General features: G+C 38.9%; 1 protein-coding gene and 1 non-coding gene across 2 annotated transcripts; one reads left to right on the top strand and one right to left on the bottom strand.

Annotated features, from left to right (window-relative positions):
- Window positions 1-18: 18 nt before the first annotated feature.
- Window positions 19-177, bottom strand: LOC116149694 (U1 spliceosomal RNA). The gene has a single exon (XR_004133335.1). It is a non-coding gene; the product is annotated as a U1 spliceosomal RNA (small nuclear RNA).
- On the top strand, window positions 112-18,904 carry LOC105088576 (solute carrier family 7 member 13). Its single transcript, XM_031441378.1, is given in 4 exon segments — window positions 112-169; window positions 18,227-18,292; window positions 18,295-18,351; window positions 18,354-18,904. Coding segments are annotated over 4 exon segments (732 nt in total).
- The last annotated feature ends 6,652 nt before the right edge of the window (window positions 18,905-25,556 follow it).

Raw genomic sequence — 25,556 nt, 5'->3', positions numbered from 1 at the left:
TTTTTATTTATTTATTTTTCTAGCACGAATGCAGTCCCCCATTGCCACAAATTATGCAGTCGAGTTTCCCACGTTTGGGGGAATCGCAGAGGTCAGCACACCCGGAGAGCGATGGATGAGCCTCACCCTGGGAAAACCACCTTCGTGATCATGGTCTCTCCCCTGCCAGGTAAGTACAGCTTTTATGTTTTTTAATGGAGCACTGGGGACCCAGGACCGCCTGCTTGCTAGGCACGTGCTCTACCACTGCGCTCTACCTCTGCCCCCACTTTCTTTTTATTATGCTTGGAAGATAGATTCTAGCAAACATTTCTAAATCTATTTCATAAACTTTCCCCTTGAGGACAATTCTGACCAACACCTATATGTGAAGCCAGCAGGGAAGAAGAAATATGATTGTCAAGCTGAGATATTTTCTAGAAAGCTAATCATATGGAAATATTGTGAAACATGAAAAATAAACTAAATAAAACTAGAGGATAAACATTCAAAGTACTCTGGGAGCAGAATTTTGGCTTTATTCTCCGCTTTAAAAACATCTGCTACTTTGATTTAGAAAAAAAAAAATATAAATTTGTGTTCTTTTCTGTAAAGGGATGTCTACATTGCCATCTGGTAGAATTTGGGGTGTTCATGTGGAATACTAGGTCATGATCGTCTAATACCCTTCTGGGGTTTTTAATTGTTTTTATTTTCACTTTTCCAACGAGTATTTATTATTAGTTAAGCCATGATTCAGGATCCCAGGGTGGGGATCACAATGAACCCACGCTCCCCTTCACCACCCTGGGAGCAGGAGCGAGGACAGAGGAGGTGGGTGGAGTCAGTTCAGATCCTCCCAGGAAATGTAGTCCCAGGCTAACACCCAAGATACAGGGTAGGGTACCATTATTCATTCCTGGTATCGTTTCCACGGAGATGCCCCCCTTCAGCAGGCATTGCCTTCTCACAGCAGCACAGGTCCAGCGGGTTCAGCTAGCAGTTCCAGGTCTGGTTCTGGTTGGGGAAGCAGCTGTCAGAGAAGCGGGCTCGGTGGTCCCTGATTCTGGTCTTGATGCCTCCCGCCACAGTGCTGACTCCTAAAGACGCCCCCCGAAGCAGCTGGAAGCTCAATGTCTGCTACCACTGTTCATCAACAAAGGCCTTGGGTTAATTTTCTAGGTGAGTTAGCTGCAATTTAACACTGTTTATTTTGCCGATTCATAATTGTAAGTCAACATTTTTTCAGAGACTGGAATAAATCCCATTTTATTTTCCTTTATAAAATAAATAGATAATTCTTAAAACTTTGCATGACTCTTTTTCCACTACTTTAATGTGGGCAACTCACGAGGTCTGTTGTTTTTTAATCTACCGATTCTTCTTTTTTCTCTTTTGAAGAGTGTGGTAATTAGGTTGATTGATTGATTGATTGATAGATTTTTTAATGGAGATATTGGGGATTGAACCCAGGACCTCCTGCTTGCTAGGCACGCGCTCTACCACTGAGCTATACCCTCCCCTGTAAGTGTAGATTCTTGAATCATGCAAAAATAAAAACAAAAAAAAACTGTTGAACCATGCATTCTGGGCATTCATCATTTACCCTGCAAACTTCTGCTGTCAGAACTTTTCTTGCACGTGGGGCCATTTCAACCTTGTGGAACCCTTTCATGTTCACAGCCACGACTGCTTCTGGCTCTGTTTTTCAGTTTTCATTTCTCAAGTGAGGATTCCGACTGGCTTGGGTCATCTTTCTGATCAGGTCATAGAGAGCAACACAGGCCACTGAATGTGGCGTGTGTTGGGTCCCCTTGGGCCTGCTGCCTTCCCCTGGCAGACACAGATGCTGGGGAGAAGCGAGTTCTCACAGGAGGAGACAAGCAGTGCTGGGCACTGTTGGCATTCTGATTACAATACAAAACAGGAACCTCAAGGTGAACCTGTTACTTAGAATATTTAGTTCTTTCAAAATAAATTATTTACAATTTATTATGGAGCACTTGAACTTGATCTATTTCATAGTAAGGATCTTAGGACTAAGAATTAATAATAGCTCTGAAAGTAGGGGAGGGTATAGCTCAAGTGGTAGAGCACTTGCTTAGCATACACGGGTCCTGGGTTCAATCCCCAGTACCTGCTCTAAAAATAAATAAATAAGTAAACATAATTACCCCCCCCCAAAAAAGAAAGAAAGAAAGAAAGAAAGAAAGAATCAGCTCTTGAAAGCAATTGCAGACACTGCCGGTTGGTTGATCCAACAGTTCTTCCTACCCCTGGAGCTGGAGAATTTCCCTTATTTCTTACCTTTCTGGTAAAAGAAACATGTGTGGCAGCACTGCCCCTCTCCCCTTCCTCTGGCCCTGGGTGCCAGTCTGGGCCTAAGCTCTAGGGGCCATCTTGTGACCGTTAGGGACCTTGACAGAGGTCAGTCACCCAAGTGATGGCTACCTCAGCCTTCCTCTGATACAAGAAAAAAGATGACTATATTTTTCATAGCCTCTCCATTTCCTGTAACTTGATTTACATGTAGTCCTAAGTGATACAACAAAATATGGTTATGCCAAGTATGGTCATGCCAAAGACTCAGAGGACTGAGGATGATACCAAGGCCAAGTTGGAAATTGTGCCATTTTTCAATGCAATAAAAGATTTCAAGACCAATTTCAAAATTGAAAAAGTGCATTTACTAATTTGACATCGCCCTTTTTCATTTACTGATTTTCTCTTCATAAGCCTAACTGTAAGTACCACCTCAAATGAATTGGGCAAATCATATTGTCTTACAAGCAGTGGTTTTTATATATGGACAATTTCTCTCAAGGCATTATTATAAATCAATATGAAAACTTCTACTTTGGAAGAACTCCTGAGATTTGAGTAGTACAATTTAATTAATAGCAAAGGATAAATCAGATCGCCTTCCTTTCTTCTTTATCTCTGTGTTTCCAACTCTTTCCTTCCACTCGCCATGTTTCTTTTTATTTAGTCTTTCTACTCTCCATTACTTTTTTAAATCTTTCTTATGGTTGGTTCTTTTCTTCTATCAGTGTAATGTGATATAATTTTCATAAAGAATACCCAGCCATTATGGAAATAGACTTACCATATGATCCAGCAATCCTACTCCTGGACATATATCTGGAGGAAACCCTAATTCAAAAAGACTCATGCACCCCAGTGTTCATGGCAGAACTATTTACAATAATCAAGACATGGAAGCAACCTAAAAGTCCATAGACAGATGACTAGATAAACAAGTTTTGGTATATTTATACAATGGAATACTACTCAGTCATAAAAAAGAAGGAAATAATGCCATTTGCAGCAACACGGGTGGACCTAGAGATTGTCATTCTAAGTGAAGAAGCCAGAAAGAGAAAGAAAAATACCATAAGCTATTATTTATATGTGGAATCTAAAAAAAAAAAAAAAAAAAGAAGACACAAATGAACTTACTTACAAAGAATAAACAGAATTACAGACATAGAAAACAAACTTATGGTTACCAGCAGGGTGAGGGGTTGGGTGGGAAGGGATAAATTGGGAGTTTGAGATTTGCAGATACTAGCTACTATATACAAAATAGATAAATAAGTTTCTACTGTATAGCACAGGGAATTATATTAAATATCTTGTTACCTATAATGAAAAAGAATCTGAAAACCAATATATGTATGTATATGTATGACTGAAACATTATGGTGTACACCAGAAATTGACGCAACATTGTAAACTGACTATACTGCAATGAAAAAAAGGAAAAAAAAAAAGAATATAGACATTTTACTAAGAATTTAGGTACCTTTGTGGTAGACATTTTTTTCCATATGCATTTTGTGGAGATTTTGCCAGCATTTTATACAACATGCTATATGACATAATCAGTAATGGAAAAGTTTTTCAAATTTTCAGTTTCAAATAATTTTCCCCATTTTTTTCCCTGTAGAAATATAGTCATCCTTGTTTGAAATCCATGCTATTAAGTCATAGTTGGGGATTTTTGATCCAAGCTAAAACATGAAGTCACACATAATAATTATGTTTGATATTTACCAATATTTTCCCATTCACATGTACAAAAATATTGTGTATTTTAATGTTACACCTACTAGCTAAATATAACTTCATCAGTGTCTGAGCAATAATACAGGATGAAATAACACAATTTGGTATGCTGTAAATGTTTTAAACTGACCACGAACCAAAAAAATGCTTATTGAGCAAAACAGATTGAAAGCCAGTTTAAACAATCTCCCTGCACGAGAAGGACCACTTAGCTACAAATGAGAGAAATAAAACAGAACATATTTTCCAGTTTTTGCCAAATTCAAGAGAGTTCAAATGATGTTTTGAAACAACGTTTCTCTGCCCATATTAGTCTGAAAATCTGAACAGACATTATTTAACCAGAATCCAAAGTTCAGGGACAAGATTGTTGAAAGATCTCTAATTTAAAAGCACTGTTTGTAGAAGTAAACCTTTGTTCCTGGTCTGTAAATTATTAAAATAAGTAAATAATGCGTTCCCAGGCTTCCTGGTTGGGACTTCTGGTACATGCAGTGCATTGTTTCCTGGTACCCCTCACTCTCTGGCAGTTCATTACTAGAGATGGTGCGGGCATTCTTAGATTTGCAAAGCCTGCGCTGGGATTCCATGACTGCCGCTCAGATCCTTATGCGAATTACAGGCCAACTCTCGCAGCCACATTCTTTGCAACTTCAAGTTTGGGAACGTCTGTGGTGCGTCGAATGCTTGCTTCAGAAGCTTGTCTAATGTTCAGTCCTTCATTTTTTGTATAATTCACTTTGATTTTTGTCTCAAAGTTCTTATTTTGCCTGAGGCAGAAAATGTCATTTCTAAGTAAAAATAAATTCAGTTATTTCCAGTCATTCAATTTTTTTCTTTGTTTTTAAAAAGCTTTTAATTTATTTTTATTTTATGGGGGCTGGGAGGCAATTAGGTTTATTTATTTATTTATTTATTTATTTATTTATTTATTTATTTATTTACGAAGGTATTGGGGATTGAACCCAGGACCTTGTGAACGCTAAGCATTCACTCTGCCACTGAGCTATAACCTCCCCACTAATTTTGAAATTTAAATATATTCAAGATGCTCCCCCTGTGCAGTTTTTTTCTTACTATCCTTTTTACCTGGGTTGGATTTGTGACATTTTAGGGGCTTTTGCAGCTGTAGGTGATGTGAGCTTGGCTTGATCTCATGTAGGGCTTGATTTGTTCAGTCCTAAGCTGGATCCTTACTTTCTATATAATTTATCCTATCAGATTCTTGGCAAAGGCTAAGTATGATGCTTTCTCAAGTGGCAGCCGGACAGAATGTGCCATTTATCTTGGCACCTACTCTGCTTCATAGCTCTGGCATTGCCCTGAGCCCAATCTATCACTTCTGTTTTGAGAATGGTCCACATAGGACCTGCTGAATATATATCTCCTCATCCAAGATGTAGGACCATCCCACGCTTTCTGCCAGTTAACTTCCGTGTCACATGTGGGACCCAAAGGAACTTTCAGAGCCCCTGCAACGCCCCACAGTGCCACAGGTGTCTCTGGAGGACGTGGATGCCTTTCTCTCTTACATGCCACACTACCATCTCTACTTCCCCAAGATGGTGTTTGGAGACTCCGTTTCCAACGTGAGGGAGGGTGGTTCCCCATGCTTCCAACAAGCAATTCTGGTGTCTGAGAACTCAACTCAATTCTAACACTACGTACCTGGAGACAGAACCTAATTCCATAGGTAAAGCGCTCAGTCCCACCCTCCATCTCAGATGCCAGTCACCAGTACAGACTGACTGGCTATGAACACGAGGGGGTCTCCTTGGATTCGATTAATTCGCTAGATGGCTCACAGAACTGAGGAAAATCCATTTACTCACTAGATTACCAATTGATTATATATGAATCAACAGCCAGATGAAGAGACATGTAGGATGAGGTCCTGAACAAGAGAACTTCTGTCCTTGGAGGGGTTTGGGGCACAGGGGAATGTGGCAGCATTGTGGTTCCCCAAAATGGGTGCTCTCTGAAAAAAGGACCAAAAATTTCTGCTTTGGGGGTTTTAATGGAAACTCATTACATCGTTGTGATTGGCTAAATCATTGGCCCATGGCAATTGATTCCACCTCAATCCCTTCTCCCCTCCCTTCTCCCCTGGAAATCAGGGGGTGGGGCTGAAAGTTCCAACCCTCTAATCATGTGGTTGGTTCTCCTGGCGACCAGCCTCCCTTCCTGGAGTGTGATCCAAAGTCAGCCTCATTAATATAAACCCAACTATGATGGAAAGGACTTGTTATGAATAACACCCGTTTCACCCTTATGGCCCTGAAGACAAGAAGTGAGGACAAGCGACCAAATATTATTTTAAAAGATGCTCCCATTGCTCTTACTAATCAGAAAATTCCAAGGGTTTTGGGAGCTGTGAGCCAGGAACTACACGTGAAACCAAATATATCTGAGAAATGTATTTTGGTCCTGTGAATGACCAAATATATGTATTTCTTATAGATCACAATAGAGCATCCACCCTTTTCCTATTTCCTGGAGGATGCAGTAGGCTCCTGACTTTCAGAAATCTCAGATGGACATCAGGGCACAAATTTCCTCTGTTCTTAGTTCCCCACTCATACTCCTGCATCAGTCCCTCAGGACCTGACTCAGAAGGTCAGGAGTAGGCTGACCAACTTTCCTGATTTGCCTGAGAGTGAAGGGGTTCCCGGGATGCAGGACTTTCAGTTTAAACACATGGGAAGTCCTGGAGTTGATCGCCCTGGAAGAGGCATGTCCTTCACCGTGTGCTTAGCTCTTTTTCCTCTCCAAAGTCTCCTACATTTGACTCAGAGGATTTCTTATCTACTGTGGGTCAGGTCACTTTTTCTCCTTTATATATTTTCTGTCTGGAAAGGATCTTTTCAACTTAGAAGTAAAGAATTTAATATCTATTTCTTTTCCCGCCTTTACCTCGGAAATCACTTGAGGAAATATACACTTCTGTCTTCCATGTAGTTATATTTGGGAAGGTCAATAGGAAACCAGGAGGAATAAGAGAAAATACCAATTAATACTTCATATATCACAGTACCTTACATCTTTTTTAAAAAAACTTTATTGAGGTATTGTCATATCATAAAATTCACCCATTTCAAGTACACAATTTAATGATGTTTAGTAATTTTATCACATAGTGTTACCACTTCCATAAAACAATTTTAGTACATTTTCTTATTTCCAGTAAGATTCCTCATGCCTATTTACAATTTATCCTGATTCCTACCCCAGCCTCAGGCGAACACTAGTTGACTCTCTATCTCTGTAAATTTGCCTTCTCTAGACATTTCACATAAATGGAATCATACGACATGTGGTCTCTTTTGTTTAGCATCTTTCATTCAGCACATTGTTTTTCAGGGTCATCCATCATGTACCATGCATCAGCAGGTCATTCTTTTCTAGGTTCAATGGTCTTTAATTGTGCAGATATACTACATTCCCCCCCCTCCCCGTCTGTTCACCAGTTGATGGGCACTTAGGTTGTTTCCAATTTTTGCTTAATATAAATAATATCACTTTGAATGTGTTTGTGCCAGTCTTTGTGCAGATATGCATTTTCATTTCTCTTGGGTTTAGGAGTGGAATTGTGGGTGATATGGTAGTTTGATGTTTAAGATTTGGAGAAATGAACAAACTGTTTTTCAAAATGGCTGCTCTACTTTACTTCCCCACCAGCAACATGGGAGGGTTCCTGTTTATCCACTTCCTTGCCAGCACTTGTTAATGTCAGTCTGATTTATTACAACCATTCTGGTGGATGTGAAATGGTATCTCATTGTGATTTTAATTTGCATTTCATTAATGGTGGATTTTATTGAGCATCTTTTCATATACCATTTTTATTAGTCATCATAGATCTTCTTTCATAAATGTCTGTTCTCATTTGACCAATTTTGATGGATTATCTTATTATTGCATTGTAAGCATTCTTAATAAATCCTGGGTATAAGTCCTTTATTGGATATGTGTTTTGAAAATATTTCTTTCCTATCTATTGCTTATCTTTTCATTAATGGTGCCTTTTGAAGGGCAAAAGTTTTCAACTTTGATGAGGTCCAATTTAACAATTTTTCTCTTTTATGAATCATGCTTTGGGTCTTTCTCTAACACAAAGTCTTGAAGATTTTCATCTATATATTCTCCTAAAACTTTTACTGTTTTAACTCCTGTACTCAAGTTTATAATCCACTTTGAATTAATTTTTGTGTATGATCTGAGATAAAGGTTGAAGTCCATCGTTTTGTGTGCGTATCTAATGGTTCCAGCACCATTCGTTAAACAGACTATTCTTCCCCCAGTGAATTGCTTTGGCATCTTTGTAAAACAAATCAATTGACTGAAATCTCGGGCTTTATTTCTCGATTCTCAGTTCTGTTCCGTTAATCTGTATACAGTTGACCTTAAACAACAACTGGGGGTTAGGGGCACTGGCCCTTCTCACATTCAAAAATCTGTGTATAACTTATAGTCTGCCCTTCATACCCGAGGTTTCTTCATAGCTACAGTTCTGCATCCATGGATTCAAACAACTGCAGATGATGTAGTACTGTAGCATTGACCACTGAAAAAAATTCCCGTATAAGTGGACTCTCACAGTTCAAGTTTGTGTTGTTCGAGGGTCAATTATATTTACATGTCTATATGCCAGAACCAGACTGTCTTGATTACTGTAACTTTTACAGGTAGTTTTGAAGTTAGAAAGTGAAAGTTCTTCAACCTTGTTCTTAATTTTCAAAATTATTATTTTGGCTATTTTAGGTGTTTTGCATTTGCATATACCTTTAAAAATTTGTCAATTTCTGTAAAAAAGTGCCTGCCAAAAGTTTTTAAAATTAACATATTTTTGACATATAATGTATAGATTTAAAGTGTGCAACATGTTAACTGGATACATTTATGTATTGTAATATGATCGCCATTGTAGTGGTAATTAGCACCTCTATCACATTACGGAATTTTGAAAGGGATTGTGTTGAATTTATACATCAGTCTGGGTGAGAATTGCCCTGTTAACAACATTGTGTCTTCTAATCCATAATCACAGAATGACTGTTTATTTAGGTCTTCTTTAATTCACTTCAGCAAGGTTTTATGATTTTTAGTGTATGCTTTATACTTCTCTTGTCAAATTTATTCCTAAGTATTTTATTCTTCTTGGTGCTATTGTGAGTGAAATTTTATTCTTAATTTTGCTTATAGCAAAATGCAATTGATTTTTGTGTATTGATATTGTATCCAGCAAACTTGCTGTACCTTTTTTTAATTAATAGACTTTATTTTTTAGAGTAGTTTTAGTTTACAGGAAAATTGAATGGAAAGTACAGAGGAGGGGGTTCCCACATATCCCCTCTGCCCACCACCACTCCCCTCCACCCTGTCTACACAGTTTCCCCTGTTACTAACATCTTGTTAATATGTTGTGCAATGCTAAACACTTGATGATCCAGCAATTGCTAGATCAAGTATAATAAATACACTTGATGAGCCAAGATTGATACATTATTATTAACTAAAGTCCATGTTTACATTAAGGTCCACTCTGTGTTGTACATCCTATGGGTTTTTACAAATGCATCCACCATTACAGTATCATACTGCCCCAAAATTACCTGTGCAACACCTGTTCACTCATTCTTTCCTCCCTCCAAATCCCTGGAAGTCACTTATCTTTTTACTGTCTCAGTAATTTGGCCTTTTCCAGAACATCATTGTTGTGACTTTGTTAAATTAGCTTTTGTTAAGTAGAGTCCTAAGGTGACAGATGGTGAGCTCTGGTTCAACAAAAGACCACAAGAGAATTGAAATAGAGAAGTTTATTTTTCTCAGTCCTGGAGGAAGTACACAGCATATGCCGGGGGACTCCATGGGGAGATCAAGGCAGGATGTAGGCAGAGAGATGAACAAGACGTGGGGCATGTGCCTTTATTAAGGTCCATGGGTGGAGTGCCTTAGGGTTCCCAGGCTAAGTCACATTGGTCAGTTCAAACCAAAAGAGTGGGCTCCCCCAGCTGTCTTACCTAAGGGGTTCACAAGGGGAAGGCCCTGGAGGGAGGGGTGACTGCTTATCACAAGGGCTGTTGGGGAAGTCAAACCAGGAAGTGACATTTATTTGTGACTCTGAAGGCTGTTATATGGGGAATGTGCTTGCATGAGGGTCTGATGTCAGTTTAAGGCCCCTGCAAGTTTTCTGGTCAGAGAAAATGGATACCAAGGCAGTAATACCGTGGAGTAGCTTAGCGAAATTCTCAGCAGACATGTAGTTGGGATCATGTAGTATGTATTTTTTTTTTATTTTTATCTCTTAACAATATACATTTAAGGTTTCTCCATGTCTTCTCATCGTTTCTTTTAATTGCTGAATAATATTCCATTGTATGCCACATGATAACATTTTATGAATATATGATTGTCTTTTCTTTCACCTTTGAAGCACATCTTGGTTGCCTCCAATTTTTAGTAAGTTCTGAATAAAACATCGTGTGTGGTTTTTTTGTGTGGAGGTAAGGTTTCAACTCATTTGGGAAAATTCCAAGGAGTGCAGTTGCTGGATCATACGCTAAGCCAACGTGTAGTTTTTTTAAGAAACTGCTGAATTGTCTTCCAATGTAGACATACAATTTTCACATTCCCACTAGCAATAAGTGAGAGTCCTCACTGCCCCATCAAATCCTTCCCAGCCTTTGGTGCCGTCAGTGCTGTCCTCAGGGATTTCAGCCATTCTGACAGCTGTGTAGGGTTACTTTAATTTGCGTTTCCCTAATGCCATATGATGTGGTGCATCCTTTCGTATGCTTACTTGCTATCTCTCTATATCTTATCTGATACGGTATCTGATCAGTTCTTTTGCTCATTTTTTAGTTGGGGTGTTTGCTTTCTTATTGCTAAGTTTTAAGAGTTCTTTCTATATTTTGGGTTCCTTATCAGATATGTGATTTGCAAATACTTTCTTGCAGGATGTGGCTTGTCTTTTCATTCTCTTAACAGTGTCTTTGCAGAACTGAAGTTTTAAAATTTAGTAAAAGTCCGATGTATCAAGTTTTTCTTTCATAGGTTGTACATTTGGTGTTGTATTTAAGAAGTGTCACTAAACCAAAGGTTACCTCGATTTTTTTTCTTATGTTGCCTTTAATAGTTGTGTCATTTTGTGTTTTACATCTAGGTCTATGATCCATTTCGAGTTAATTTTTGTAAAAGGAGTATGGTCTGTGTCTGGATTCATTTTTTTGCATTTGGATGTTTAGTTGTTCAGCATGTTTTTTTTTTTGTTGTTTTTTTTTTTACGATTTGTTGAAAAGAGTCTATTTTTTCCATTGAATTGCCTTTCCTCCTTTGTCAAAGACCAGTTGACTATATTTGTGTGGGTCTATTTCTGGGATTTCTATTCTTCTCCTTGAATCTGTTTGTCTACTCCTTTGCCAATACCACACAGTTTTGATTACTGTAGATGCCTTATATTTTTGATTTCTAGTTTAATTCCACTTGTATTCCATTTAAATCCATTTAAATTTATTAATATTTATTTACTAATGCTTTACTTTTTAATACTTATTAATACTTCTCATTATTGTCCAATGAGAAGTTAGTGTCACTCTTACTGAGAATTTCATATGAATTGTTTTCTCTTGTTGCTTTCAAGATTCTCCTTGTTTATGTCTTTCTAAATTTCAATATAATGTGCCAGGGTGTGGACCTACTTAAGTGTATTCTACTCGGGGCTCGTTTGTGTTTTTTAAATCAATTTGAAAGAACACGAGCCATATTGGATTAGGGCCCTCCCTAATGACTTCATTTTAAATGACTGCCTCTGTAAAGAGTCTATTTTCAAATAATTTCACATTCTGAGGTACCAGGTATTAGAACTTAAAATCATCTTTTGGAGCGAGAGAATTCAACCCGTAACATAAACTTTATAGAATTAGTCCTGGAAAATGATTAAACACACATACACATCCTAGCAGCAATAACAATAACAACAACAAACTTTGTGGAGGAAGGACCTGATTTCCAGAGTTGCCACACTTATATTATCTAAAATGCCCAATTTCAACAAAAATTTATGTGACTCCAGAGTTGCCACACTTATATTATCTAAAATGCCCAATTTCAACAAAAATTTATGTAACTCACGAGGATGCAAGAACAGCACAGAGGAAAGAGAATATATGAAGACACAGGGGCAAAAGAGCATGTAACTGGAGTCTTGCATCTACAAACCAAGAAATGCTATGGATTGCCAGAAATCGCCAGAAGCTAGTCAAGATGAGGGAGGATTCTCACCTGGAGCTGTCGGAGAGAGTGTGGCCCTGCTGAGATCTTGATTTTGGGTTTCTAGCCTCCAGAACAATGCAACAATAAGTTTCTGTTGTTTTAAGGCGCCCGGTTTTGGTACTTGGCTACAGCAGCCCTGAGCAAGGGACACAGTCCGTGTCACAGTGCACAGCCACCGAATTCTCTATTAGGTGGGCTCTGTAGTCAGCTAAGGACTAATCAGAGATTTCCATAAATAAATGCTTGGAACCAGTAAGTCTTCCACTCTTTGCCAAGGAGCTCTCTGTATGGGGTGAGGCCCTGCTCAGGGGAATTTTTAGTCTAACTTAAGCTTCATTTCCTGTTTTCACAGGACCTCAGTGTCCATCAGAGATGAGAGATTGGGGCATTTATACAGCCCTGAGTGTGCACATGGCCTTCTAGATATTCAGCAAAATATCAGTGCTTTCCAAAGGACCTTCTGGACATCTCTTCCTCCAGCTCTTCCTTTTAAATTTTAGGCTGAGAGCCCTCCTCCCCCACTAAACTGGCGTCGCTGCCTTCAGCTGTCACCGTGTTGAACAATGGCAGTTGACTGTTTGAGGTAAACACTCTGCAGATAGGGATTTTTCCAAGCCCCGCATGCGGGGTTTTTTCAAGGAGTCAATGAGAAGAATGCTCTGGGGATGATGGCCTTTGAGGAGCTCCTGGTCTGCCCCTTTCCAGCGACCACAGCGCTGCTCATTTCACAGCTCCCTGATTTCAGGGCTGCTGGTTTTCGAGGCTAGTTTGGAGCTGGTGAAAGGAAGATGGGAGAAGGCCAAGTTTAAAATCCCACAAACAATTATTCTAATTGAAGTTCAGAAGTTTTTCTTGGATGAATTCTCCCTCCATCGTTGTGGGTCTTGGGTTAGTTTCTAAAGTACAAAGAAAGTTGATTGTTGACAAACTTTTCAGTATTTTGCAGCTTTAAAAAAACTTTTTTTCTTGCTTTGTTTTTTTTTTGGGGGGGGTAGGTAATTAGGTTTATTTATTTATTTTTAATTGAGGTACTGGGGATTGACCCCAGGACCTCATGCACTCTACCACTGGGCTACACCCTCCCCCTGTATTTTGCAGCTTTTATGGAAGAAGAACTGACACGTGGGGACCCTCAATCTGACATTGTGGCTATTATATTTATTTTTAAAAATCAAGGCTACAAAAAGTAGAGTTTACACATTACGATCATGGACTTTGTAGTGTGAACGAAAAATACTGCAAACCATATTGGTAAACAAAGAACGCTGAAGCCATCAAGTCATCAGCGGCTGCTGCCACCCCCCAGTGAAGACAAGCCCTCAGCTTGGCCTCTGAAGCCACTGACAGTGGTGCCCCCTGAGGGGACTCAGAACAAGAAAGGAAAGGACACTGGCCCTGGATAGCCAGGTGCTTGTCAAAGGAATGAATTCAATGAGCCCAAATGTTTCCTATACATAGAAAAGCACTAAATTCTTTAACTTGAGATGCCTGGTTTTCTTTAGATAACAAGTAATCTTTCATTGTTCCAACTACCTGGTCTCTGTTGCAAAGCTCCTATGTATCCTAGCTCCTCCCCTGCCTCTTCAGAGCAGCCCCTCAGGGCGATCTGAGAGGCGGTCATCCTGGCTCCAGTCCTCCCACCAAATAAAAGAGAACTCTCAACTTTTAGGCTGTGCATTTATTTCAGTCGACAGTAGTAACACAGGACGGGGGGCATATGGGTGGAACAAGTACATTCACTTCTGTAAGCCTTTTTTTGCACATCTGTACAATTGAGTCAATGACAGACAGTCAATGAGACTGACACCTTTAGGTCTGCCATCATGACAGATCTTCTCTAAGTAGGGCAACTATAGAAAAATAAAGATAAAAGGGAATAACACTGTAAACCCTTCAGGGTAGCATCTCACTGTAAAACTTAATGTCTTTCAAATGTCTCCTCTCTGCTGTTCCTAATCTCCTGTTTCTTAAGTCATTTGTCAGCAGGCATTGGCGTGGCAGATCTTCATTTAGCTTTCCAGAGTTTCTGTCCAAGGAACAGAGCTCACCCACGTGCCATGTGGAAGATAATTCTCTGGGCAGTGGAGGAGCTGTGCTATTGAGTCTAATATTGGATGACTTACACATCTTCCCCTTTGACGTAGTAGCTCCACATAGAATCTCCAAGAATACCCCCCTTAGAGTAGGGGCACTGTTTCAAAAAGGGCTTCCCCTTAGTCTGGAGAATCTCTGATAGTCCTGAGAAAGCCAGAAATGGGGGTTGATGTCCCAGCCCAAGTCTCTTGTTTTTTCAGCATCTCAGACATACCTGAATACTCTTGGACCAGGGATGTACGACATGATGTAGCCTTCTGCTACTTGCATCAATTAGGGCAGCAGAAACACTGGAAAACTGTATCTATAACTTTGTCTATCTACCTATATTACCTACCTCTATATCTACATCTATCTCTATATCTTTATCTGTATCTATATCTAAATCTTTATTTCTAGCTCTATCCAAATATATACCTATGTAAATTAAAAGGATTTGTTTGTTATAGAGATTTGGCTTAATGCAATTGCGGGAGCTGATTAAGTAGCTCTGTTAAGGCTGTTGTCCTCAAGACTGATGCTGGGAAGTTGAAGTTCAGGTCACGCAGAGGGGATGATGGACGTCAAAGAGCAGGAGAGCAAGAACAACCTGGAGCCCACAGGGGTGGACTGAAATCTGTGTCAGTTTTTATAACCACTCACCTTAATGATGTGGGTATCTCACAGATGTCGGGGCCCTTCCTGATGGAACTAAACACACACACCGGAGCCAGAAACTGGAGGAGCTGGGGGAGGGTCTTGGTGAAGCTGGAGCCGTGGTAGGCTCAGTCACACCCTCACGAAAGAGATAAGCTGGCAGACACAAGACAATTACAGCAAAGGGGTGGGCCACTGTGTATAACACAATGTATATTGTAAAAGAAAAATTGCCCAGAACACTGGTTAGAAATGGCAAGACCTATTTTATTTGAGCTACTGCAGTATGGGAAAGAGACTTCAATCTAGAACTGAGTTCAACCCCAAATACAGCAAAGATAACTGAAGGATTATAGCCAATGGACAGAGTGAGGGGGTCAGTGGAGGGAAACAGAGTAAGAGGAACTTGATTAAATATCAAGGGTGTGGGTAAACTGTTTAGTTCTTGCTAAACTGTGTTGAGAAGACCACAGATAGACTAGTTGAGACGAAGGCTCAAAGGAGCTTGATTAAGTTTGATCAAGGACGGGTTCCTTGTCAGTTTGAAATATCAAAATAACTGCTGTTCCAGCATGGCACTGGCACAACGCCAGACATACAGATCAATGGGACAGAATACAGAGCTCAGAAATAAACCCACACACCGACAGTCAATTAATCTTCAACAAGGGAGGCAAGAATATACTATGGAGAAAAGACAGTCTCTTCAGCAAGTGGTGTTGGGAAATACGGACAGCAGCATGTAAATAAATGAAGTTAGAACACTCCCTCATGCCACACACAAAAATAAACTCAGAATGGCTTAAAGACTTAAATATAAGACAGGACACCACAAAACTCCTGGAAGAGACCATAGGAAAAACATTCTCTGACATAAATCTTAGCAATGTTCTCCTACGGCAGCCTAACCAGGCAATGGAAATAAAAGCAAAAATAAACAATGGGATCTAATTAAACTTATAAGCTTTCCCACAGCAAAGGAAACTATAAACAAAACAAAAAGACAACCAACGGAATGGGAGAAAATATTTGTAAATTATGTGACTGACAAGGGTTTAACTTCCAGAATACACAAATAGCTCATACAACTCAATTACTAAAAAAAATAGACACCCCAATCCCAAAATGGGCAGAAGACCTAAACAAGCATGTCTCTAATGAAGACACACAAATGGCCAATAAGCACATGAAAAAATGCTCAATATTGCTGATTACCAGAGAAATGCAAATCAAAACTAAAATGAGGTATCATTTCACACCAGTCAGAATGCCCATCATTAAAAAGTCCATAAACAATAAATGCTGGAGAGGGTGTGAAGAAAAGGAACCCTCCTACACTGTTGGTGGGAATGTAGTTTGGCGCAGCCATTATGGAAAACAGTATGGACATTCCTTAAAAAACTAAGGATAGACTTACCATATGATCCAGCAACCCCACTCTTGGACAGATATCTGGAGGAAACTCTAATTCAAAAAGATACATGAATCCCAATGTTCATAGCAGCACTATTTACAATAGCCAAGACATGGAAACAACCCAAATGTCCATCAACAGATGACTGGATAAAGAAGTTGTGGTATATTTATACAACAAAATACCGCTCAGCAGTAAAATAATAATATAATGCCATTTGCAGCAACATGGATGGAGCTGGAGATGGTCATTCTAAGTGAAGTAAGCCAGAAAGAGAAAGAAAAATACTGTGTGATACCACTTATATATGGAATTAAAAGAAAAAAAAAAAAAACACCACACATGAACTTATTTATAAAACAGAAACAGACTCACAGACATAGAAAACACACTTATGGTTACCAGTGAGGAAAGGAGCTGGGAAGGGATAAATTGGGAGTTCGGGATTCGCAGATACACACTACTATATATAAAATAGATAAACAAAAAGGTCCTAGTGTAGAGCGCAGTGAACTATATTCAATACCTTGTAATAGCCCACAATGAAAAATAATTTGAAAAGAAATAGCTATAAATGAATCACTATGCTGTACACCAGAAATTAATCCAACAGTGTAAACTGACTTTACTTCAATTAAAAAAACGAAAAGAAAAGAAAAAAAACTGCTTTCACTTCTGCTCTTTGGGTCTCACACAAGAACCTTCCTTATGGTCCACTCCGGCTGAGAAATTTGGGAAATGTAGGTCAGCATAGCCAACACAGTACAAAGTTAGCGCACTGTTGGTTGGGAGCCATGGTTCTTCCTGGATGCCCTGGATTTCACAGCAGGAAAATAAGGCGACCAGAACGACGGCTGGGCAGGGGACAGGCTTAGGTTGCCGGCTCTTTCCCTCCCTCACCGTGTTCATTGGTACCCATGAACCGGATGAAAGGTCAATATTTTGGTTCTTGAAAGCTCGAGGATAAAAAATGGGAGGAAGAGAGAGTGGAGTACGTGACAGGACAGTAAGTGAGCTAATTGCACAGTGTCCTTGGGACGAAGTTAATAGATATTTCTTAAGTTGAGATATTTAACAATAAAAGTATTTCCTGCCAAAAAGTTGGCAGATACAAACTACTGTGTACAGAAGAGATAAACAACAAGGTCCTACTGTACAGCATAGGGAACTACATTCAATAGCTTGTAGTAACCTATAATGGAAAAGAATAGGAAAAATGATATATATATATATATGTATAACTGAGTCTCTATGCTATATATTAGAAACAAATACAACATTGTAAATCAACTATAGGAAAAAAGTGTCAAAAAAAAAAAAAGAGTAAAAGGGTTTTCATATTGTTTACAGTTATGGAAGCAACTACCCAAAAGAACTAAAACCATAGATGTTTTTAAATGGTTGTTTCCAGAGAGAAGAGCTGGGATGTATCGGGAAGGAAAGAAGCCAAGCAGGGAACCCCTGCTTTGTGCTGTCATGTTCTAGCTCATCAAAATTCCTTTTTTTCCACCTGAATGCATTATTATGATAATAATTAAAAAATAGGTCAAATCCAAACCCTTCCAAACGACCCTACATTATTTCACTTGGATGCATCACATGTATTTTGTTAATTATCGAACACAGACTGTATTTAACGAAGGCGGAACGGAAAGGGCAGCCCTCTTCTGTATCAGGGAATCCACGAACATCCTTTCCAGCAATACAGGCAGGAAAATTTAGAGATTGTAATTTATATACAATTCCTAAATTCTTCCGTTACAGTGGATGAAAAGAAGATACAGCTTCAGAGAACGTTTGGATCCTGCTGGGGTGTAAGTTTTTCACTGTTAGTGTCATCGGAGCAGGCATTTCTGTGGCCCCCGGCGGGGTGCCGAAGTCCTGCGCGAACGGGGGCTCTCCCTGTGTACCTGGGCCGGCTGCGCTCTGCTGTCCCGAATGGCCCCCCTCTGCTCGGCTGAGATGCGTGTGACCTTCCCATGCCGTGGAGCTCACTACCATTTTCTCAAGAGATGTTTCGGCAACTTGATCTCTTTCCTGAATCTCTGGACAGCCTTGTTTCTGCGGCCAGGGCTAGCGGCCAGTCGAGCCCTGCTCCTCGCTGAGTACAGCATCCAGCCGTTTTAGCCCAGCTGCTCTGCTGCAAAGCTGCCAAAGAAATGTCTGGCCCTGGCCGCACTGCGGACGGTGGGAATTCTGAATTCTCGTGGTGTGAAAGAGGTGACTTGGCTTCAGACAACTAGCACCACGCTGAAATGGTCATACTCGGCCTTAATTCCCTAAGTGGCGTAGTGTTGCTGGTGGGGGAAGCAGAATGTAGACATATTTTAGAACCTTTTTAATGCTGAGTTTCCAGAGGCCTCCCGGTTTATAGACGCCATCTTCCTAGGATATTTTGCATATTCAGGTGGAGGATGTGTTACCTTTATAGCAGGTAATTAATAATACGTTGAGAAAAAAAAAAAAAAAACTCAAGCCTTGACTTAATGCATGCAATATGAAATGCACATCTTTGATTATATTTTGTATTTCATTTTATTTATTTATTTATTTTTATTGAAGTGCAGTCAGTTACAATGTGTCAGTTTCTGGTGTGCAGCACAACGTCCCAGTCATGCATATACATACATATATTCGTTTTCATATTCTTTTTCATTAAAGGTTACTACAAGATACCAAATGTGTTTTTATTATAAATAAATGATTCAATGTTTCTTTTCTTCTTTGTTATTTCTAAATCAGATCAGAATACACCAGCCTAGCACTTATCACCTACTCTTAATTTTTCCCACATTTATTGAAAAGTACTTATTTTATTGAATAACTTCTCTTTTTCAGCTTGCTTTTCTGGGACCACAGACATGGGACCTCCATGTCAGTCTAATTTCTTTTCTATTAATGGACTCCAGGGTTGTGGAAATTGTTCCCTTCCATGAAGATGTGAATCCAGAATAATCCAACATCAGACTGTATTTGTGTTGTGGGTGGGTGTGACACGCTTTGGCCCTTGAGTGTTTTTAAGAAGAAATAATCATAGGTACCCTTGGTTGCTCTAAGGCTGGATTTAATGCTCTTCCCTTCAACACCAGGACAAAAGTTTTCTCTCCATTTTCACAGTCATTCTCTTCCCTTGAACTCTACCTATCTCCTTTCCCTCTAAACTCAGGAAACTTTCACATTCATGTATTTCATTTTTCTCAGCTTTAACCCTTTAATCAGTTCTTTTCCTTGCCATTCAAACATGAGGCAGACTCTCTACTATTGAAGAAGAGTTTCCTTTAACCTTAGGACCCCTCTGTAGTCACTGATATGTCCACCATTCATTGAATCATTCCATCAGCAGGTAGTTTTTTAAACACTGACAATTTTAAAGCCCTGTATTAGTGTCTTAAGATGAGTGAGATGTAGTCTTTACCCCAAAGAAAGGCTTGCTGTCTAGTAGAACAGGCAATCCCTGGATGTAGGCTTGGCTGCTTCCACCTGCTAGCTGTGGCAAGTATCTTTACCTTCCTGGATTTACATATTTTTTCGCCATCTGAAAAAATGGGCACTGTAGCTAAAAATCACTATAATTCTGTGCTTTATGAACAAATAATGGCATGATAGCATTGAATAAGCGGCCATCAAGGAACAATGTCATTACTATGGAAATTCAGTGGAAGGGAAGGTCACCTTTTGTTGTGGCAAAGTAAAGGTAGCAATTTGAATTGAAACCAAACAAATTCCAGCAGTAGGAAAGTAAGAGTGAAGCTACGGAGACCAGAAGTGTGCAGGTGCATATAAGACATGGCATGCAATGTTGGGTGACTGAAAAATGGTGTCCATCTGATGGGCTTGACAAAAGATATGATGACTAAACCAAGAATCTTGAAAGAGGTAGAACAAAATGGCATAGGATTGGGGACAGATGACTGGAGGATGCCAATTTTTAGGTGATAGGTGAAAGAACAGCCAATGAAGAAGCCAGAGGAAGTTCAGAGAATTATAAAAAGAAAATCACTATATTTTTCCAAAAGAGGGTGTAATCAGTATGGCAAAATGCTTCAGAAGCTGAGGAGTAGGAGGGCTGATCAGAAACTGGTGAACTTTGAGCATAAGAGGAAAGGCAGTCTGCACTGAATTTAAAAGTGAGGTATTGAGAAAAGAAAGCTACAAGAGATTACTCTTTTATGATTAAATGAGCAACTACAATTTGAGAGGCTAGCACTATGAGCAAAACTTTCTTTTTCTCTCATTTTGTTTCTCTCTCTCTTAAAGACAGAAGAGATATCTTTGGCTTCTATTTGTGCCAATTTCATCTTGTCCCAATGCCAGAAATGTTTCATTGCTAGAAGATTTTTCTCTGCTGAAAACAGATTAACAACATTTGCCAACCTATAAACTATTACAGAATTTTTCAAAACCAGCTAGCAGTAAATAAGCACTGGAGGAATTTCAGCATATGCTAGGATTGTTAATTTGCTAAATAAATTTTTAGTATAACTAAATCTAACTGACACTTTTACCAGTAAAATGATAATTTATAGGCAGCTGACTGCATATGGCAGGGCCATCCATCTTTTAAGTTCAAGACCAAGGATATTCATTACCTGTCTGGCTATTATAACCTTATATTGTATTAATTCCTTTATCTCCTCTAATAAAATCTAATACATAATGAGAAAGAGGAAAAGACCTAGAGGAAAGTATAGGTTATCCTAAAAGTTGCCCCTTTGCTTTTTCAAAAGCTGTAATAACCATAGTCATTAATAATTTAAGTGTTAAACATTTAACTGGAATTTTAGTGTCTATATTTTCCGTTTCCCCCTGTACAAAGGTAAGGAAATTGAAACCTTGACAGTCAATAAATTGTCCATAAACCCACAACTAGGAAGTGGTTGAGGCAGTATTTAAATGAGAGCTTTCTAATTCTTTACTCTTCAAGTCCTTAATCAGCTCATAGTAGGGTATGCCTTGGACATTGCATTCAACCCCAGTCAGATGCAGATGGAAGAAATTTGACATATGTCAAAGGACAAATATTTATTTGCTAGAGAGATTTGGCTCTAAGTAACGGAAATCCACACATATGCGCTTACAATCAAAGGGGAACTTGCTGGAAGAATAATGCTGTATTTCGAGGAAGATCTAGGCAACCAGTCTTCAGGAGCAACTAGAATTTGAGAAGCTCTAGAACTTAGAAACTAGAGTTATTAGCTGCCTTTAAAAAAAAATTTGGTGGAGAAGGCAATCAAGTTTGTTTATTTATTTTCTTAAATGGAGGTACTGGGGATTGAACCCAGGACCTCGTGCTTGCTAAGCATACACTCTACCACTGAGCTATGCCTCCCCATTAGCTTTCTTTTTTGGCCTCCGCTACATTGCTTTTTTCCTGATGCTAATGATCAGTTGATGCATATGATTAATATTATTAATGTTTATTATAATGTTGTTATTTATCATAAATAATTCTAAAATTTATGGTGGCAAAGGGCCCTGAATATATTGGAAATTTGACTAAAAGGTAATTACTTAGGACCCTAATTATAGAATAAAAAAGGAAAGAATTGGAAATCTTAAGGAAATAAACATATATTTAAAAATGAGTAACAGATTCAAGAAATAAAAGGAAATTTGGAAAGAAACGAGGAACAAGGAACACGAAAGATTTGCAATATCCTCAAATCAGCGTTATACTTTGAGTTACCACCTTTGATGATAAGCTATTAGCCAGGCCCTTTAGGGCTCATCTCTTCTGAGTAGCTATTACTGTTTTGGTAAATCTTTGGGACACTGGAAATAAATCTAAGAGCAGTTTAATATAAAAGTCCTATCACACTGCTGTGCAGCCAGCTGCCATATGCATGGTGTCCGGGTTGATTCACAATGGTCCAGCTCTGTTAAGGAGCTGTAAACTAGATACAATCAAGATTCTGAGAATTTGTGGAAACAAAGCAAACACTAAATTGGATAAGAACAAGTAGTGATTTACTAACCACTTTGATTATGTAGAGAATCAACTTTCAAAGCTAACTATGGATGTGGTCAGGGCTGCTGGTCAGCTGGCTTGGCCGTGATGGTTCACTGAAGCTGACATCTGTTATGGCCAGTCTTCTGGCCATACCGGTTGTTAAAAATTATGAATATCTCTTCTGGGGTGCTGTAATGTTTGAAGCAAATTTGTGGGTGGAAAATAGTTTTGGCATGTGTGGAGGTCTCATGCAGTGTTTTGAGTATAATTGCTTATAATTGGTTTACTTACTGTTTTCAGACGTATAATTCTTAGACCTTGTTTAAATTCTGAAATAATATTTTCGATTTCAAATATCTACCTTTCATTGTATTAGGAATTTAAATTAAGAAAAGAATCAGAGCTAGACATGAAAAATGTAGGTATAGGAACAACCTTCATAGCATTACATGTGAGAGCAAAAAATGAAAGATCATCAAAATATCCTATTAATTTGAAATAAATGATTTATGGAAATCCATATAATAGACCATTCTGAGCTTTTTCAAAGGTCATATTGTTGATGAATACTTAAGTAAAGGGACGATGTTTATAATGTAGTAATAAGGGAAAAGGCAATATACATATTACAATATAAAACAGAAAGTAAGTAGTTAAGAATGGAGCTCTGCTGGAATGATATTGTGGGTGATTTTTGCTTTATTCTTTACTGAATTTTCTGCATTTTCTTTAATGAACTGAAAAATTCATATAATAAGGAAAAAATTACATGCAAAAGAAACAAATTCCTAAATGAAGGAATTTTAAGGCTTAAGGAGTGAATGTTTTCAATCAAATGGGTATATTTAAAAGACATGAAAAGTTCCCAAGGGATACAGAGCACCTAGGATGTGCTGTGAATTGGATGCTACGTTATAATTGATGAACACTGGAAAAATAATTACACCAAGCTGTGATAGATATTAGATTCTGTGGTTTAACATAGAAAAAGAACTAGGGATATTAATGGTGTAATGTTTTCATTTGTGTCTGTGTCAGAGTCTGTTTCTTCACTGATTATTCTCTTAGAAGGAAAAATAACCTTCATTTTGAGTAAATTCTCCAACACTGTGGGGAAGTCTGTCTGTCTAGAATGAGGCTTGGAAATGTCAGAGTGGGGACCCCTCGTCCCCGGCTTTTTCAGCCTGAGGATTTCAATGTTCCTGAAGCTCTTCTAACACAATATGGACAGGGGCGCTCTCGCTTGGTGTTCTTAAGAGTTCCACATTATATTTAAAACTGGAAAGTACTGGCATAGGAAAAGATCACCTTAAACACCCTATTCCTGCTTGCTAAGGCCAACCCCTCCCAGTCTCCCTTTGGCATATTGGTAAATACTATTCAATCTTAAGCAATAACGTATTCAAGTTAGAGGGATAGATGCATTAATGCAGCCTGTGGCAAAATAATTCCTGGGCTTTAGTTCCGTAGAAGTCATTTGCATTTTGCAGATTCAGGATCAGAACTGTGGATTCTGGAGACCTGAAGATATTTAAATTACAAGTGACAGAAGTAAAGATTTAATTAGCATTCAATTTTTAAGAAAGCTTAAAGGTCTACAGGACCCCTCCCCCTCCCATCCCCCTTCCCTCACCCCACAAAGTAGCTCCCCTGCTTATACTTGTATACTTCCTGGGGCGGGGAGGTCACTACCTGCCAAGTATGCTGGTCTTATCTTGGCCAGCTCTGCCTTTCTAAAAGCCTTTCCTAATAGGAAGCTGAAATGACATTTCTACCTGTTAAATAAGTCTAACCATCTTTCACGTTACACCCTTTCAGATTTTTGGTGATGGTCATCTCATGGCTCTGAATCTTCTCTTCTTCAGATTGAAACCCCTCAGTATTCAAGAGTTGCTGCTTTTGAGAACCGTGATCCCTTCACCCCTCAGTAAGGTCTTTTTATGTAAAGAAATCCCTAAGTGTTTATGCTGTAAACAAGACTGACTTCCCAGATCGGGTCTGACTACAGCAGGGTGGAGGAGAGCTATCATTTCTGTTGTTCTAAATATGATAATTTTGCTCCCTGCTTTGGCACCGCAGTGCACGTAAACCTCTTAAGTCTTTCTATCAATTATGACTGAGACACACCTATTCTAAGACTATGTGGATACTCCCCAGGCAAGTCTGAGAGCTCAATATGATTTCTCAGGGAAACTTTTATTTCACAACAAGATAACATGAAATTGGCTGATGGTAGCAAAAGCCAGGGTTTAAAAATTGTCTTTCAAGGAAAATTGTAACATGAATTTTCTGAATAGTTTTTACATATATATTATATATATATAAGTGAAATAGGGTTTTCTAGGATATTTATATAGCAAATATTCTACTTTCTAATTCATACCACCCCTGACTATTGGTGTTTTATCTTCCTTTAACAGTCATCTTCTCTTTAAGAAGAGTCTGTTTTGTTTAGCACAGGGAACTATATTCAATATCTTATAGAAAAAAAATACAAAAATGAATCTGTGCATGTATGTGTATGACTGAAACATTATGCTGTACACCAGAAATTGACACATTTTAAACTGACTACACTTCAATTAAAACAATAAAAGAAGAGTCTGTTTTGAAGCCATCTGTCAAGAATTCCTTTGATGAAGTTAGGCAAGGGGCTTCTTTGTTGTCATGTGAAGTGAAATTAATGACACCTGCTTATTTGACCAACATGCACTGTGGAGGCCAACCAGTTGTATATGAACGTCCCTAGAGGTGCAAACGTATAATTTCATCTGTGCTATGTGCATAGTGCCTCAGAGATATTAACTCCTGTTTGCATCATAAATTGGCAAAGCAATGCCATCTGAGAAACTTTTACTTCCTCTCTAGCCAGAGCAGGTTTAGAAGAGCTCTGAGAAATGTGTTCATTTCCTAGAGGTGCCATAATAAATCATTACAAATTTAGTGGCTTGAAAAAACTAGAAATGTAATCTCTCCCAGCTCCAGGGGCCAGAAGTCCAAAATCAAGGTGTGGGCAGGACTGGTTCCCTCCAGAGGCTCTCAGGTCTGTTCCATGCCTCTCTCCTAGCTTCTGGTGGTGGCTGGCAATCCTTGACACTCCTTGGCTTGTAGCCACATGACTTCAACATCTGCCTCTGTCTTCAT

Source organism: Camelus dromedarius, chromosome 30, assembly GCF_036321535.1.
Source record: "Camelus dromedarius isolate mCamDro1 chromosome 30, mCamDro1.pat, whole genome shotgun sequence".
NCBI classification, from domain to species: domain Eukaryota; kingdom Metazoa; phylum Chordata; class Mammalia; order Artiodactyla; family Camelidae; genus Camelus; species Camelus dromedarius.
The sequence above is the reverse complement of the archived record's forward strand: the minus strand, read 5'-3'. Positions and strand labels throughout refer to the sequence as shown.